This window comes from Equus quagga, chromosome 5 (assembly GCF_021613505.1).
Source record: "Equus quagga isolate Etosha38 chromosome 5, UCLA_HA_Equagga_1.0, whole genome shotgun sequence".
Classification (NCBI taxonomy): Eukaryota; Metazoa; Chordata; class Mammalia; order Perissodactyla; family Equidae; genus Equus; species Equus quagga.
In genome coordinates, this window is record NC_060271.1 from 6,431,608 (window position 1) to 6,446,371 (window position 14,764).

General features: G+C 38.3%; 1 protein-coding gene across 2 annotated transcripts in view; it reads right to left on the reverse strand.

Moving 5' to 3' along the window:
• SCP2 (sterol carrier protein 2) overlaps window positions 1-14,764 on the reverse strand; it is a 161,478-nt gene that overhangs the window by 55,172 nt on the left and 91,542 nt on the right. For both annotated transcript variants that reach the window (XM_046660148.1, XM_046660150.1), the window contains exons 8-10: window positions 3,417-3,503; window positions 2,097-2,247; window positions 807-954 (exon numbers count right to left, since the gene is read on the reverse strand). In XM_046660148.1, the coding sequence (XP_046516104.1) occupies window positions 807-954; window positions 2,097-2,247; window positions 3,417-3,503 (386 nt within the window). The remainder of the gene's footprint in view (window positions 1-806; window positions 955-2,096; window positions 2,248-3,416; window positions 3,504-14,764) is intronic.

Below are 14,764 nucleotides of genomic sequence, written 5' to 3' on the forward strand. Positions count from 1 at the left end.
CGTCATCAGTCATAAGGGATGTACAAATTAAAACTAAAATAAGACACCACTATACACTCTTTTGAATGGCTGAAATTTTAAAACCTGTCTATATCAAATGTTGGTGAGGACGTGAAGCAACTAAAATCTCATACACTGCTGGTTGTAACGGAAAATGGGACTTCAGAAATGGAAAAAAAGTCCTCCAGGTCCCACTGGCTTTTTTTTTTTTAAAGATTGGTACCTGAGCTAACATTCGTTGCCAATCTTTTTTTTCCCTTCTCTTTCTCCCCAAAGCCCCCAGTACATAGCTGTATATTCTAGTTGGAGGTCCTTCTGGTTGTGCTATGTGGGACACCACTTCAGCGTGGCCTGATGAGTGGTGCCATGTCTGTGCCCAGCATCCAAACCAGTGAAACCCCAGGCTGCCAAATCTGAGCGTGCAAACTTAACGACTCAGCCATGGGGTGGCCCCCCATCAACTAGTTTTTACATTTTCCTTTCTGCAAGTCTTTATCAAACACAACTTAAAACAGTTAGAATTACATACATAATTTTTTATCACTTTTTTTCACTTAACAGTATAAGTACCCCTGATTTACAAAGTATGAATTATTTGTATACTCTGTTATCTCAGTATTAGTACTGCTCAAGACCACATGTTCTAAAATGTCCAGTATCAAGATACCTTGTATAGTCACTTTGCACAGCATGGCAGAGCCAACACAGAGGGAAAGGCAATTAGTGAATTCTTTTGTTTAATGGTGAAAATGAAATTTTCTCAGTGAAATTTAGTAAATTAATCTGCATCTCATCAAAAATATTACCTTCTGGACAGAGTCCCAGTGCTTCATAAGTAATGAGTTCATTGGTAGAAAAGCAATCGTGAAGTTCTATTACATCAATATCACTTGGTCTCAGGCCAGATTTCTCATAGCACTTTCTGGCAGCTTCTTTACTCATATCAAAGCCAACCTAAAACCAAAACCGCAAATAAATAAATTAAGGGCATCAAAACTGGGATTTTCATATAGAGGTTATAAGAGTTTAATATGTATAACCTTAACAGCTGAGAATTGACCACACATATTGAAAACTCAGTTGATTCCATATTACACAGAAAGTTCAAATAAAAAATATTCAGGAGAATGTACGTATTAAATTTTGTACTATGAAGGACAGAATTTTAAATAAGACACATAAAAAGGATTTACAATTCCTAAGGCCATATCTTATGCTAAGTCACTAAAACTTTATCAAACCACAATGTTTAGTTGTGGTAAACAGGCTGAAGAGATTTATCAACAGATCATTATGATTCAGATACACTGAAAAATATGGGGGAATTTCTACATGAAAATAGATCTTCTTTTAGAAGACCATATAGGAGTCAAACCATTTTTCCAAAATCCATGTTCTTAATACCCCTTTGGTCTCAGATAATAACACGCAAACTCAACTTTTCTCCGAAGAATAAAACTGTGGTGTAATGCAAAATGTACTATAATCAGAAAACCTGAGTATAAGTTCCACCTCTACCACACCCTCGCTTTGTGATCTTGGGCACGTTATAGGGGCATTTTCAAATTCAAAGCATCGTTGTAAAATCATTTTGTAAACTGTAATTTACCATATGCTTGTTTATATATGTGTGTATATATATATATACATATTTTTATATATATGCATGTTATCTTCAAATATTCAACTAACTCTAAGTCTGAATTCTCATATTTTTTACTTCCTCCATTTTGTACTCAATCTTCAATCAAGATTTTTAAAGTGCTACGGGTCAAGAAAGTTCTCTGACAACATCCTTGTTTTTCCCTTAACTCTGTAAGACTGAGGTTCTGGGCTTATTTGGTTAATTCAAAATAATTTTTTAAAAATAGCATGTCTAGTTAGTTAAAAGTGCACGCATGGCTCTAGGCTAAGAAGCATTATATTCCCATCAGTTATTTTCTCTTAACAGATTCTTAAGGAGGGGTTACAACATTAAATTTTCTAGACCAATATTTTTAAAGCAAATAACTTCCAGAGCTGATGACAATATGTCATCTTGAAATTTTTAAACAGAAATCCCTCAACTGATTAATAAAACAGAAACTCAGACACACCATTTTAATAATGCTTTTTTCTTCAAATGAGCTTGGCAAATCAGTCACCATCTCTTGCGCCAGAATTTCCACAGCTTTGGATTGCAGGCCGTACTTCTGCACAAACGCTTCACTAGCCAAAACTGCCGCTGCAGCACCGTTGGAAGAGGGACTAAGAGGAGGGAAAAAGAATCATTTACACCGGGTCCACCTCAATCCAAGGACTTCAGACGAGGAGTTCTTTCTATGTGGGAAGAAAGGCTGAGTATGCTTGCTGGTCATTGGACTGTCTTCTCTGTGATATCTACAGTTAAAAATTATACATGCTTCCCACCTGAGGACTGACCTTCTATCAAGAACTTAAGCACTGTCAGTCACTGCTCGGTCTTTAGGAGTCTCTCCAAAAAAGTCCTTATTACAACGAATCCCACATTTGCCTCTGCATAAAGGCAGATGCATAAAACATCTTCTAGTGACTTCTGAAGAGCCCACAAGGTTATTCTATCCAGTACAATAAAGACTCTGCTATAGGCCTAAACTGGCTCCAACTTTGCTATCTCCCAAATAATCAGTCTTGGCATCCTTTTGGAAGCTGAGAAAGGATGGAACAGGAGATATCAGAAAGTCCGTGGTTTGGTTAAGACTCTTGAGATCTCCTCAAAATAGATCTTTTCCTTAGGGCAAGCTGTGACGGAAGGTGGTAAACACAAGAAGCCTTCCATGAGTTCAGCTGGACTTTATTAATGGGAAGACCCTCATATTGCAACAGATAAAAGTTGACCCTACTTATTCAACTGCATCCCAGCCAGCATCTCCAGGGCACAGCCAGGTGATCACTAGGCACAGGCAGGGGCTATGCAGTACTAACTCAGTTTTCTAGGAGACAGATATTGTCAAGCAATTTTCAAGATGCAACTATCATCATTATTAGAGCTATAATTTTTTTCTTCTTGTACATTTACTCTTAGCTACTATGAGTAAAATTTCCTACAGTAGAAGTACACAGCAGAGAAAACAAAACGCTTAAGGAAAAAACCTTTGGACTCCACTGGCCTCCTAAGCCACATTTAAATGAATAAACACAATTAAAACAAAATAGGTAGAAGTCATGAGAGAAGGAAATATAATATACTTTTCTAGAGAAATTAGAGACAGTCTGTCTCTAAGCAGGAATAGGAAATAGAGTATTCATCCAGAGTGCAGACTACACTGGTAGAAGTTCTATAAAAGCAGATACAGATACAGATATACCCAGATACAGAGCCTACAGTTACCCAAAGAGGGTCAGGGAGAGGGAGCAGCTACTTCTCTCTAGTAGATATTAAAATGTGTTTTTCTTACCAACACTGTAAGATCGTCAAAAAATCAAAAACTTTTCGAGATGTCATCACATCGTCTAAACTGTATTCCTCTTGGAACTGGGAATACCTAAATACAAAATAAGTAGTTACAGAATGTGAGGTAGCAGTTACAATTTTTGTTGAAGATGTTCTGGTCAAGAAGTTAAAGGGAGAATAATATGTAAATTTTTTTCACAACCAAAAGACTTTTATGAACAGTTTCAATCTTTAATAAATAAGTCATTTGAATTGAATTTTTTTTAAAATCCTAACTCCAAAATACCATATGTTGTATAATAAAAAATTTGTCTGATCTTTGTCCTAGGTTCCTGGCATGGAGCTTCTAAAACCCTTGGAATTTCCTGAGTGACAGAAGTGTCTTTGTTATGCTAACAAGGTGACTCACGATGGGCCCTTTGTTGTGTGTGTGTGTGTGTGTGTGTTGGGGGGGGGGGGGGGGGGGGGTAAGGGAGAAGAGGTAGGGGGCTGGTCACCAGAAAGACCAACCACATGAATACAGGGTTGGGACTTTTGAGCCAGTCTGACCCCTCGGGAGAAGAGGGGGGCTGAAGACTGAGTTCAGTCATGTGGCCAATGACCTAATTGAGTATTCCTGCATGACGAAACCCCAGTAAAAACTGTGGACACTGAAGCTTGGTGCAGCTTCCTGGCTGGTGAGCACCTCCATATGCCAGGAGGGTGATGTGCTCTGACTCCATGGGGAAAGGGCATGGAAGCTCTGCATTAGGAACCCTCCCAGACCTCGCCCTATGTCCTCTTCATTTGGCTGTTCCTCAATTGTTATCCTTTATAATAACACTGTAATCATAAATATAGCCGTTCCTGAGTTCTGTGAGTCATTCTAATGAATTATCAAACTGGAAAGAGTCATGGGAACTTTTGAATTTATAGCCAGTTGGTCAGAAGTGCAGGTGACCTGGGGAGCCTACTTGCAGCTAGCATCGGAAGTGAGAGCAGCCTTGTGGAGGACTAAGTCCTTAATTTGGGGATCTGCATTAACTCCAGGTGGATAGTGCCAGAATTGAATTTCTGAACATCCAGTTGGTGTCAGACTAGTTGGAGGTTAAACTAGAATCTCTCTTTTTCCCCCTGGAAAATTATAAAATACTAGTTCCTTAAAAGCAAAATTAAATGAATTGCAATTTAGGCAACTTTTGTGGTGAGGATATTATGCAACTACATTTAATGAAGGCTAATGGAGTTCTTAAATAAATGTACAAAACCTGCAATAAATTATCTATATTCTTCAAAAGACATTTCCTTGCTGACCAATGCAAAGAAGAGACTTATTTTTATGCCCCTTTGGCTCCTCTAACAATATAATCAGATGGTTTCAGAAATTGCTCTGGAGAAAATAGCAACTAACAATAGACACCACAAGGGAGTGTCTAGAAGGAAACTTCAAGTGGTGTGGAAATTAGTAAGCAATTCAAATGTTTGGAAATAAAGCCCACGTAACTTATATCTGCACACTAGCGTCTGCACCTTTGCTTCTAAAGTTAACTTTGACCATCACCAAGTTTCAAAACACACTTTATTTGTGCCAGATCCTGTGCTAGGCACTGGGGACATGGACCCAGTCTTCAAGGAATTCTTCAAGGAATTTTGTCTGAATCCATGGCAAACAAATACACCATTCTAATACAATATGGTAAATGCCATGATAGAAATGTTATACAGGGTGTCATGGGAGCACACATCAAACCCAGATACCAGAGGGAGCTTCCTCTCTGAGGTTACGCAAATAAGAGTAAGTAGGAGATAGATAATTCTGGCAAAAGGATCAGCATATGCAAAGCCTCTTGAAGTGAAATAGTTCATTTAAGCTAGGGCATGAAGTTTGGGAGGGAATATGGAGGCAAGGTGAAGAAAATGGAGCAGGAGAAATGAATAAGGATCAGATCATGAAAGGCAAGTATATGGTGTTTACATTTTATACTGAAAACAAACAGGAACCACAAAAGGATAGTAAGCTGGAGAGTGGCATGATCAGATTTGTATTTCAGGAAGAAGGCTGTGGTATGGAAAAGGGATGATAAAAAAGCATTACCAAAAGCAAATAAACCAACTAAGAGATTAGGGCAATAATTAAGGCAAGAAATGACAAGAGCCTAAAGTAGTGAATTGGAAGTGAAAGATGCAGAGAAGGGATGAATTCAAAAGATAGTAAGGAGATACAATCACTAGGATTCTGTTCATCCCCAACTTGTTCACAACTCTATGGGACACTGAGGAAGAAGGCAGAGTCAAGAAGGACTTCGAGCTTCCTATCTTGGATAATTAGGTATATGTTGATGTCATTCACAAGATGGAGAATGCTGAAGGAAAAACAAGGTTCAGGGGAAATGATAAATTCTGTATAGACATGTTGACTCTGAGGCATCTGGTGGGATATCTAAGTGGAAACAACTAGAAGAAAGTTATAGATACAGGTCTGAAGGCTCAAGTGGCATGAGCTACCCCTAATCCTATACTACTTATCACAGATTCTCACTACTTTGAATTCTTATAATTTGTGGGGATACAGTTGAGAATAGTTTCTTAATTCCACCTTCTTAGAAATATGTAACAGGGTCTCTCTAATGACTGGTCAGCAAACACATAATTCTCTTTCTTCACTAAACAAGCAAAACGTAGTGCAAGAAGTTAGCATCTAAAATCTATGAGCCAACTTAGAAGGCTATTCTTGGCTGTTTCAAAAAGTTTTAAGTGATGAAGCTGACATCCAGAAATAACATTTGCCCACTCAACATAATTGAGAACTAATAATATATAATGGAAGATACATAGGGGCAAGAAACTTATCTGTCTTATTCACTGCTGTATCACTAGCAGCTAAAGCAGTGTCTTGCACATAATAGGCTACTGAATACATATTTATTGAAAGAACGCAATATCTTTAGAAGAATGTTTAATGAGTGGATAAATGAATGCCTGGTTAGGTATGGAGTTAAGTAAGAGAAAAACTTGGAAGCTTCAATACTTTGGGGAAAGTCAAGAGCTGCTCTTTGGTGGCAGGCCCAGTGGCTTAGCAGTTAAATCTGCGCGCTCTGCTTTGGTGACCTGGGATTCACAGGTTTGGATCCTGGGCAGGGACCCACATGCCGTTTATCAAGCCATGCTGTGGCAGGTGTCACACATATAAAATAGAGGAAGATGGGCACAGATGTTAACTCAGGGTCACTGTTCCTCAGCAAAAAGAGGAGCACTGGTGGCCGATGTTAGCACACATCTAATCTTCCTCAAAAAACAGAAACAAGAGTGACATTAGCAACATGGTAGCGTGAGCTCATGCGGGAATCTCTCTCTCTTCCAAATTACAACCAAAAAGAGCAACTGCTTTCCAACCAAAAAAAAAAATCCTAATAAGAGACATCGTCAAAGACCCACAGCAGCCAAATGACAGAGGGCAGAGAGGCGGGAGCCACCCTTGGAGGAGCTGGAATGGGGTGAGAGAGAAATTCGCTTCCTCCCCTAGAGACTGGGATCGCTACCGCGGGTGAGGGAAGGAGCGGGGAAGGGGCCGTGCGTCAGGGGATCGTCCAGGACTCCCACAGACCTGTGCAGTGGAAACCCTCTAATGGGGGAAAGCTTTCGCATGGGGGACCCCATGAAGCCAGGGCCCCGGGAGACGAGAGAGCAAGAGCTGACCCAAATCCAGGTGGGCGTGCAAGAGAAAGTGTCCCTCCTCGCCCAACCCGTGCTGCGCACCGCCATCATGGCTGAAGGTGGAGGGCTCAGACCGTGCAGCTCTTGACCCCCATCTAGTGGCGACAGGCTGTAACTGCAAACAAATAATAGCATCATGCGCAAAAACCGCTCATCTACCATCTAGCAATTTATAAAAGCTCCAGACCACAAGGAAAACAACAAAAACACAGAAGTATGTCCTGAGGACTTGGAAATAGGTAAACTAAGGGAAAATGAGTTGAAAATAGCTAGCATCAAAATACTCAATGAGGTAAAGGGAAATATACAGATTCAAGTCAACGAGTTCTGGAGTTACTTCACAAAAGAGATTGAAACTATAAAGAAGAATCAATCAGAAATACTAGAGATGAAAAATACAATGGATCATATAAAACAGAATACACATTCCCTGAATGCCTGTGTAGACACCATAGAGTAGCAAATTAGCATAATCAAAGATACACAGGCTGAATGGCTCCAGACAGAGGAAGAAAGAGAAATAAGAATTTAAAAAACCGAAGAAAATCTCTGAGAAATAGCTGATTCAATGAGAAAACGCAACTTAAGAATAATCGGAATTCCTGAGGGCGCGGAAAAGGAAAATGGAGCAGAAAGTGTACTCAATGAAGTAATAGAAGAGAACTTCCCAAATCTAGGGATTGAGAGAGAAATGTGTGTGGAGGAAGCTTTCAGATCTCCTAGATTTGTCAATGTAAAAAGACCTACTGCAAAGCATCTACTAGTAAAAATGGCAAAAATGAATGACAAAGAAAGAATACTCAGGACAGCAAGGCAGAAGAAAATAACCTACAAAGGAACCCCATCAGACTTTCAGCGGATTTCTCTACAGAAACCTTACAAGCTAGAAGAGATTGGAGGGACATATTCAAAACTTTAAAGTATAAAAATCTGCAGCCAAGAATACTCTATCCAGCAAAAATATCCTTCAGATATGAGGAAGAAATTAAATCTTTTCCAGACAAACAAAAACTAAGGGATTTCATAGCCACAAGACCTCCACTGCAAGAAATCCTCAAGCCTTTCGTGAAAAAAGAAAAAACGGGAGAAAGGGGTTGCAAAACACACAGTAGGGAGAGAAATACATAGAATCGGAATAGGATAGCAAATATTCAACTATAGCATTAGGATAAAGGGAAGGAAATCACCAAAGCAAAGACAATCTTATCACTCTAACCACAAATCACAACACAAGTTGGAATAAGAGATGAAAATAATAATTTAGGAGGGGAGGAGGAAAGGGACTGAATCAGTCTAGGCTAAGTAAGTAAGAGACCACCAGAAAATCGACCATGTTATACACAAGATTCTGAATACAAACTTCAGGGTAGCCACTAAACTAAAAAACAGAGCAGAGACACAAGACATAAATAAGGAAAAAATCTAAGAAACCCAGCATAAGAAATTACAGAAGTCAATGGGTAGGCTAAAACACGCAGGACGAGAAACAAAGGAAACAAAGGAAAACTGGAAAACGAGCAACAGAATGACAGCATTAAGCCCTCATGCATCAATCCTCACCCTCAACGTAAACGGATTGAACTCTCCAATAAAAAGACACCGAGTGCCAAAATGGATTAAAGAACAAGATCCAACAATTTGTTGCCTCCAGGAAACACACTTCAGCTCCAAGGACAAACACAGGCTCAGAGTGAAGGGGTAGAAGACAATACTCCAAGCTAATAGCAAACAAAAGAAAGCAGGTGTCACAATACTTATATCAGACAAAACAGACTTCAAGATAAGGCAGGTAAAGAGAGACATAGAGGGCCAATATATAATGATCAAAGGGACGCTTCATCAAGAAGAAATAACACTTATAAATATCTATGCACCCAACACAGGAGCACCAAAGTTCATAAAGCAACTATTAACAGACCTAAAAGAAGATATCAAAAATAACACAATAATAGTGGGGGACCTCAACACCCCACTCACATCAAGGGACAGATCATCCAGACAGAAAATCAACAAGGAAAAAGTGGAGCTAAACGAAAAGCTAAAACAGTTGGACTTAATAGACATATATAGAACACTCCATCCAAAAACAGCAGAATACACATTCTTCCCAAGCGCTCATGGAACATTCTCAGGGATAGACCATATGTTGGGAAACAAGGCAAGCCTCTATAAATTTAAAAAAATTGAAATAATAAAAAGCATCTTCTCTGACCATAATGCTATAAAGCTAGAAATTAATTACAAGAAAAAAGCTGAGGGGCCGGCCCGGTGGCGCAGTGGTTAAGTGTGCACGTTCCGCTTCTCAGCGGACAGCCCAGGGTTCGCCGGTTCGGATCCCGGGTGCAGACATGGCACCGTTTGGCAAAAGCCATGCTGTCACAGGCGTCCCACATATAAAGTAGAGGAAGATGGGCATGGATGTTAGCTCAGGGCCACTCTTCCTCAGCAAAAAGAGGAAGATTGGCAGCAGATGTTAGCACAGGGCTAATCTTCCTCAAAAAGATTGAAAAACAAAACACCCAAGAAACAGACATTGCTTGTTCCTATCACCTTCACGTACAACATGTCAATTAAGAAGACTTAACAAAAAAAGAAAAGAAAAAAAAAAAGCTGAGAAAGGCACAAGGATGTGGAGACTAAACAATATGCTATTGAACAAGCAATGGATCATTGAAGAAATTAAAGAAGAAATCAAAAAATACCTGGAAACTAATGAAAATGATAACATGCCATACCAACTCATATGGGATACAGCAAAAGCTGTATTAAGAGGAAAATTCATCGCAATACAGGCATATCTTAACAAACAAGAAAAATCCCAAATAAGCAATCTTAAACTACACCTAACTGAACTAGAGAAAGAAGAACAAACAAAGCCCAAAGTCAGCAGAAGGAGAGAAATAATAAAAATCAGAGCAGAAATAAATGCTATTGAAACGAAAAAGGTGGTAGAAAGGATCAATGAAACAAAGAGCTGGTTCTTTGAGAAGATAAATAAAATTGACAAACCCCTAGCCAGACTTACAAAGAAAAAAAGGGAGAAAGCTCAAATAAACAAAATCAGAAATGAAAGAGGAGAAATAACAACAGACTCCACAGAAATACAGCAGATTATAAGAGAATACTACAAAAAACTATATGCCAGCAAATGGATAACCTAGAGGAAATGGATAAATTCTTGGACTCCTACAATCTCCCAAAGCTCACTCAAGAAGAAGCAGACAATTTGAACAGACCAATCACAAGGAAACAGATTGAAACAGCCATCAAAAGCATCCCAAAGAATAAAACCCCAGGACCAGATGGCTTTCTTGGGGAATTCTACCAAACTTTCAGAGAGGATTTAATACCTATCCTTTTCAAGCTATTCCAAAAAGTTAGGGAGGATGGAACACTTCCTAACACATTCTATGAGGCCAACATCACACTGATACCAAAGCCTGACAAGGACACCACGAAAAAAGAGAACTACAGGCCACTATCACTGATGAACATAGATGCAAAAATTCTCAACAAAATTTTGGCAACCCAAATACAGCAATTCATCAAAAGGATCATACATCATGATCAAGTGGGATTCATACCAGGGACACAGGGATGGTTCAACATCTGCAAATCAATCAACGTGATACACCACATCACAAACTGAGGAATAAAAACCACAGGATCATCTCAATAGATGCAGAGAAAGCATCTGACAAGATCCAACAGCCATTTATGATAAAAACTCTGAACAAAATGGGCATAGAAGGGAACTACCTCAACATAATAAAGGCCATATATGACTAACCCACAGCCAACATCATACTCAATGGGCAAAAACTGAGCACCATCCACCTGAAAACAGGAATGAGACAAGGATGCCCTCTATCACCACTCTTATTTAAGATACTACTGGAGGTTTTGGCCAGAGCAATTAGGCAAGTAAAAGAAATAAAAGGAATCCAAATAGAGAGGGAAGAAGTGAAACTCTCGCTGTTTACAGATGACATGATCTTATATATAGAAAACCCCAAAGAATCGATTGGAAAACTTTTAGGAGTAATCAGCAACTACAGCAAAGTTGCAGGGTATAAAATCAATTTACATAAATCAGTAGCATTTCTATACTCTAATAACGAACTAACAGAAAAAGAACTCAAGAACACAATACCATTCACAATCCACTACAAAAAGAATAAAATACCTTGGGGTGAATTTAACTAAGGAAGTGAAAGACTTATACAACAAAAATTACAAGGCTTTTTTGAAAGAAATGGATGACGACATAAAGAGATGGAAAGACATTCCATGTACATGGATTGGAAGAATAAACATAGTTAAAATGTCCGTTCTACCTAAAGCAATCTACAGATTCAATGCTATCCCAGTCAGAATCCCAGTGACATTCTTTACAGAATTAGAACAAAGAATCCTAAAATTCATATGGGGCAACAAAAGACCCCAAATTTCTAAAGCAATCCTGAGAAAAAAGAACAAAATGGGAGGCATCACAATCCCTGACTTCAAAACATACTACAAAGCTACAGTAATCAAAACAGCATGGTACTGGTACAAAAACAGGAGCACAGATCAATGGAACAGAATTGAAAGCCCAGAAATAAAACCACACATCTATGGACAGCTTATCTTCAACAAAGAAGCTGAGGGCATGCAATGGAGAAAAGAAAGTCTTTTCAACAAATGGTGCTGGGAAAACTGGAAAGCCATATGTAAAAGAATGAAAATTGACCATTCTTTCTCACCATTCACCAAAATAAACTCAAAATGGATCAAAGACCTAAAGCTGAGACCTGAAACCATAAGGCTTCTAGAAGAAAATGTAGGCAGTATACTCTTTGACATCAGTATTAAAAGGATCTTTTTGGACACAATGTCTTCTCAGAGAAGGGAAACAATGGAAAGAATAAACAAATGGGACTTCATCAGACTAAAGAGCTTCTTCAAGGCAAATGAAAACAGGATTGAAACAAAAAAACAACCCACTAACTGGGAAAAATATTTGCAAGTCATATATCTGACAAAGGCTTAATATCCATAATATATAAAGAACTCACACAACTCAAGAACAAAAGATCAAACAACCTGATCAAAAAACGGGCTGGAGACACAAACAGACATTTCTCCAAAGAAGATATACGGATGGCCAATAGGCACATGAAAAGATGTTCATCATCACTGTGCATCAGGGAAATGCAAATCAAAACTACACTAAGATATCACCCTACACCCATTAGAATGACAAAAATAACTAAAACAAATAGTAACAAATCATGGAGAGGTTGTGGAGAAAAAGGAACCCTCATACACTGCTGGTGGGAATGCAAACTAGTGCAGCCACTATGGGAAACAGTACGGAGATTCTTCAAAAAATTAAAAATAGAACTATCATACGATCCAGCCATCCCACTACTGGGTATCTATCCAAAGAGCTGGAAGTCAGCAATTCCAAAAGTCCCATGCACCCCAAGGTTCATCGCAGCATTATTTACAATAGCCAAGACGTGGAAGCAACCTAAGTGCCCATCAACAGACGAATGGATAAAGAAGATGTGGTATATACATACAATGGAATACTACTCAGCCATAACAAAGAACAAAATCGTCCCATTTGCAACAACATGGATGGACCTTGAGGGAATTATGTTAAGTGAAATAAGCCAGATAGAGAAGGACAATCTCTGTATGACTGCACTCATATGAGGAATTTAAACAGGTGGACAAAGAGAACAGATTAGTGGCTACCAGGGGAAAGGAGGGGTGGGGGATGAGCACAAAGGGTTAAGGGGTGCACCTACAACACGACTGACAGACAATAATGTACAACTGAAATTTCACAAGATTGCAACCTATCATTAACTCAATAAAAAAATTTTTAAAAAAGAAGAAAAAAGAGCTGTTTTTTGGAGCCTCAGTGCTAGGAAACCTCAATGCTGTCAATTCCTCATTATGTTGGTACAGTTGTTTACTAGTTTCAGGAAATCACAAGGATTTTTAATGGTTCTCCAAGTTCTACGGACAAAGAAATCAGCTCTAGACCATCTTTATGGGCTTAAGCTGCTCATCCTAACTCTACTACTCAGTAACAGCAAAGTTTTATTGAACATATACCATGTTCCAATACTCTGATAAATATACAAAGATAAGACATAATCTCTGCTCAAGGATCATCATCATCAGAGGAGAAACACACAAATAACTATCATACAGTGTGATGTGTTATAATAGAGATATATAGACAGTGTAATGAAGCTCATGAGAAAAAATAATTATGCCCAGGTAGTGTCAAGAAGGTAATAAGAGAAGCAATGATATTTGGGTTGAGTAAGTAGATATTCACCAAACAAAAGAAAGGCAGAAGTACATTCCAGGGAGAGCTAACGGCATAAGTAACAACACAGAAGCAAGTACTGTATAGTACATTTGGGAAAAACCAAGTAATCTCCTTCGGCCAGAGATTGAGAATAGCCAGGGAAGTGGTACAAAATAAGGCTGGAAAAGTAGAATGGGGCCAAATTATAGCAGGTCTATTATCTCATATGAGGAATTTCTATTTTATCTTATAAGCAACAGGAATTCACCAAAGCTTTCACAATACCCTTAGATCTTTCACAAAATATCCTTAAATCTAGGGCATGGGATTAAATATTATTTGTTAACTAGGTATGCCCTGAACTCAAATATCAATTTAAAATTAGGAGAATTAGGAGAACTAGCAGTAGCATGACGGATTAGCAATAGGTGGTAATGATCCACTTACGGTAAAAAATGTTTCTTGTCACGGTTTTATATTTATTAAATGTGGTGAAATTCGTTGAGTAGTTCAGAAACAATTTACTGAACACCTATTATGTTCTAGGCTCTGTGCTAAGCATTACGAATAGAAAGATAAGAGATGGCTCTTGCCCTCAAGGAGTTTATAATCTAATAGGAGGAAAAATATAAACATTATTTGCCATTACTTAGAATGATCCTGAGCAAGTTGCCTAATTTCTGTAAGTTTCATTTTCCTCATCCATAAAAGAAGAATAAAAATATTTACCTTATAGGACCCTTGAGAAGATTAAGTGAAAATGTACATAAAAGTACCTAGCACAGTGACACAGAATTGTCATTTAATAAAGCTAGCTATTATTCTTTTATTGCCTGGTGGTACTCCTTTTGTAGAGATTCTAGTTATGCGGCACTGATTCAACTCCCAGTGAACCAATTTCATTTGGCAACCATTAAGTATATGCCATGAGCCAGGCATCCTAGGCACTAGGGAATCAAAGATTAATGACCTATAATGCACATGATGTCATTTTACTTTATACTTACATATAAATAACCATATTATTCTACCAGAATAAGAGTTAATGACACTAACAAAATTAAAACACATTATTAAGGTAAAACAATTTTATATAAAGTAATTAAAATGGCTACTAATATTCATTTTACAAATTGATCAAAACAAACAGAGAAAAGTTTAAAGGAATGGCTTAAAACGGTGACTGGTTATCGCCCACCAAAGTAATTACAATAAATTTCACTTAACTGGAGTTGCAATGTATGACCAATTACATCTTTTAACACCAGCCATTCACATTCTTTCTTAAAAGAGTGATTAGTTTAAATGGTATTCTAAATATAAACAGACCAAAAACTAAAACTGAA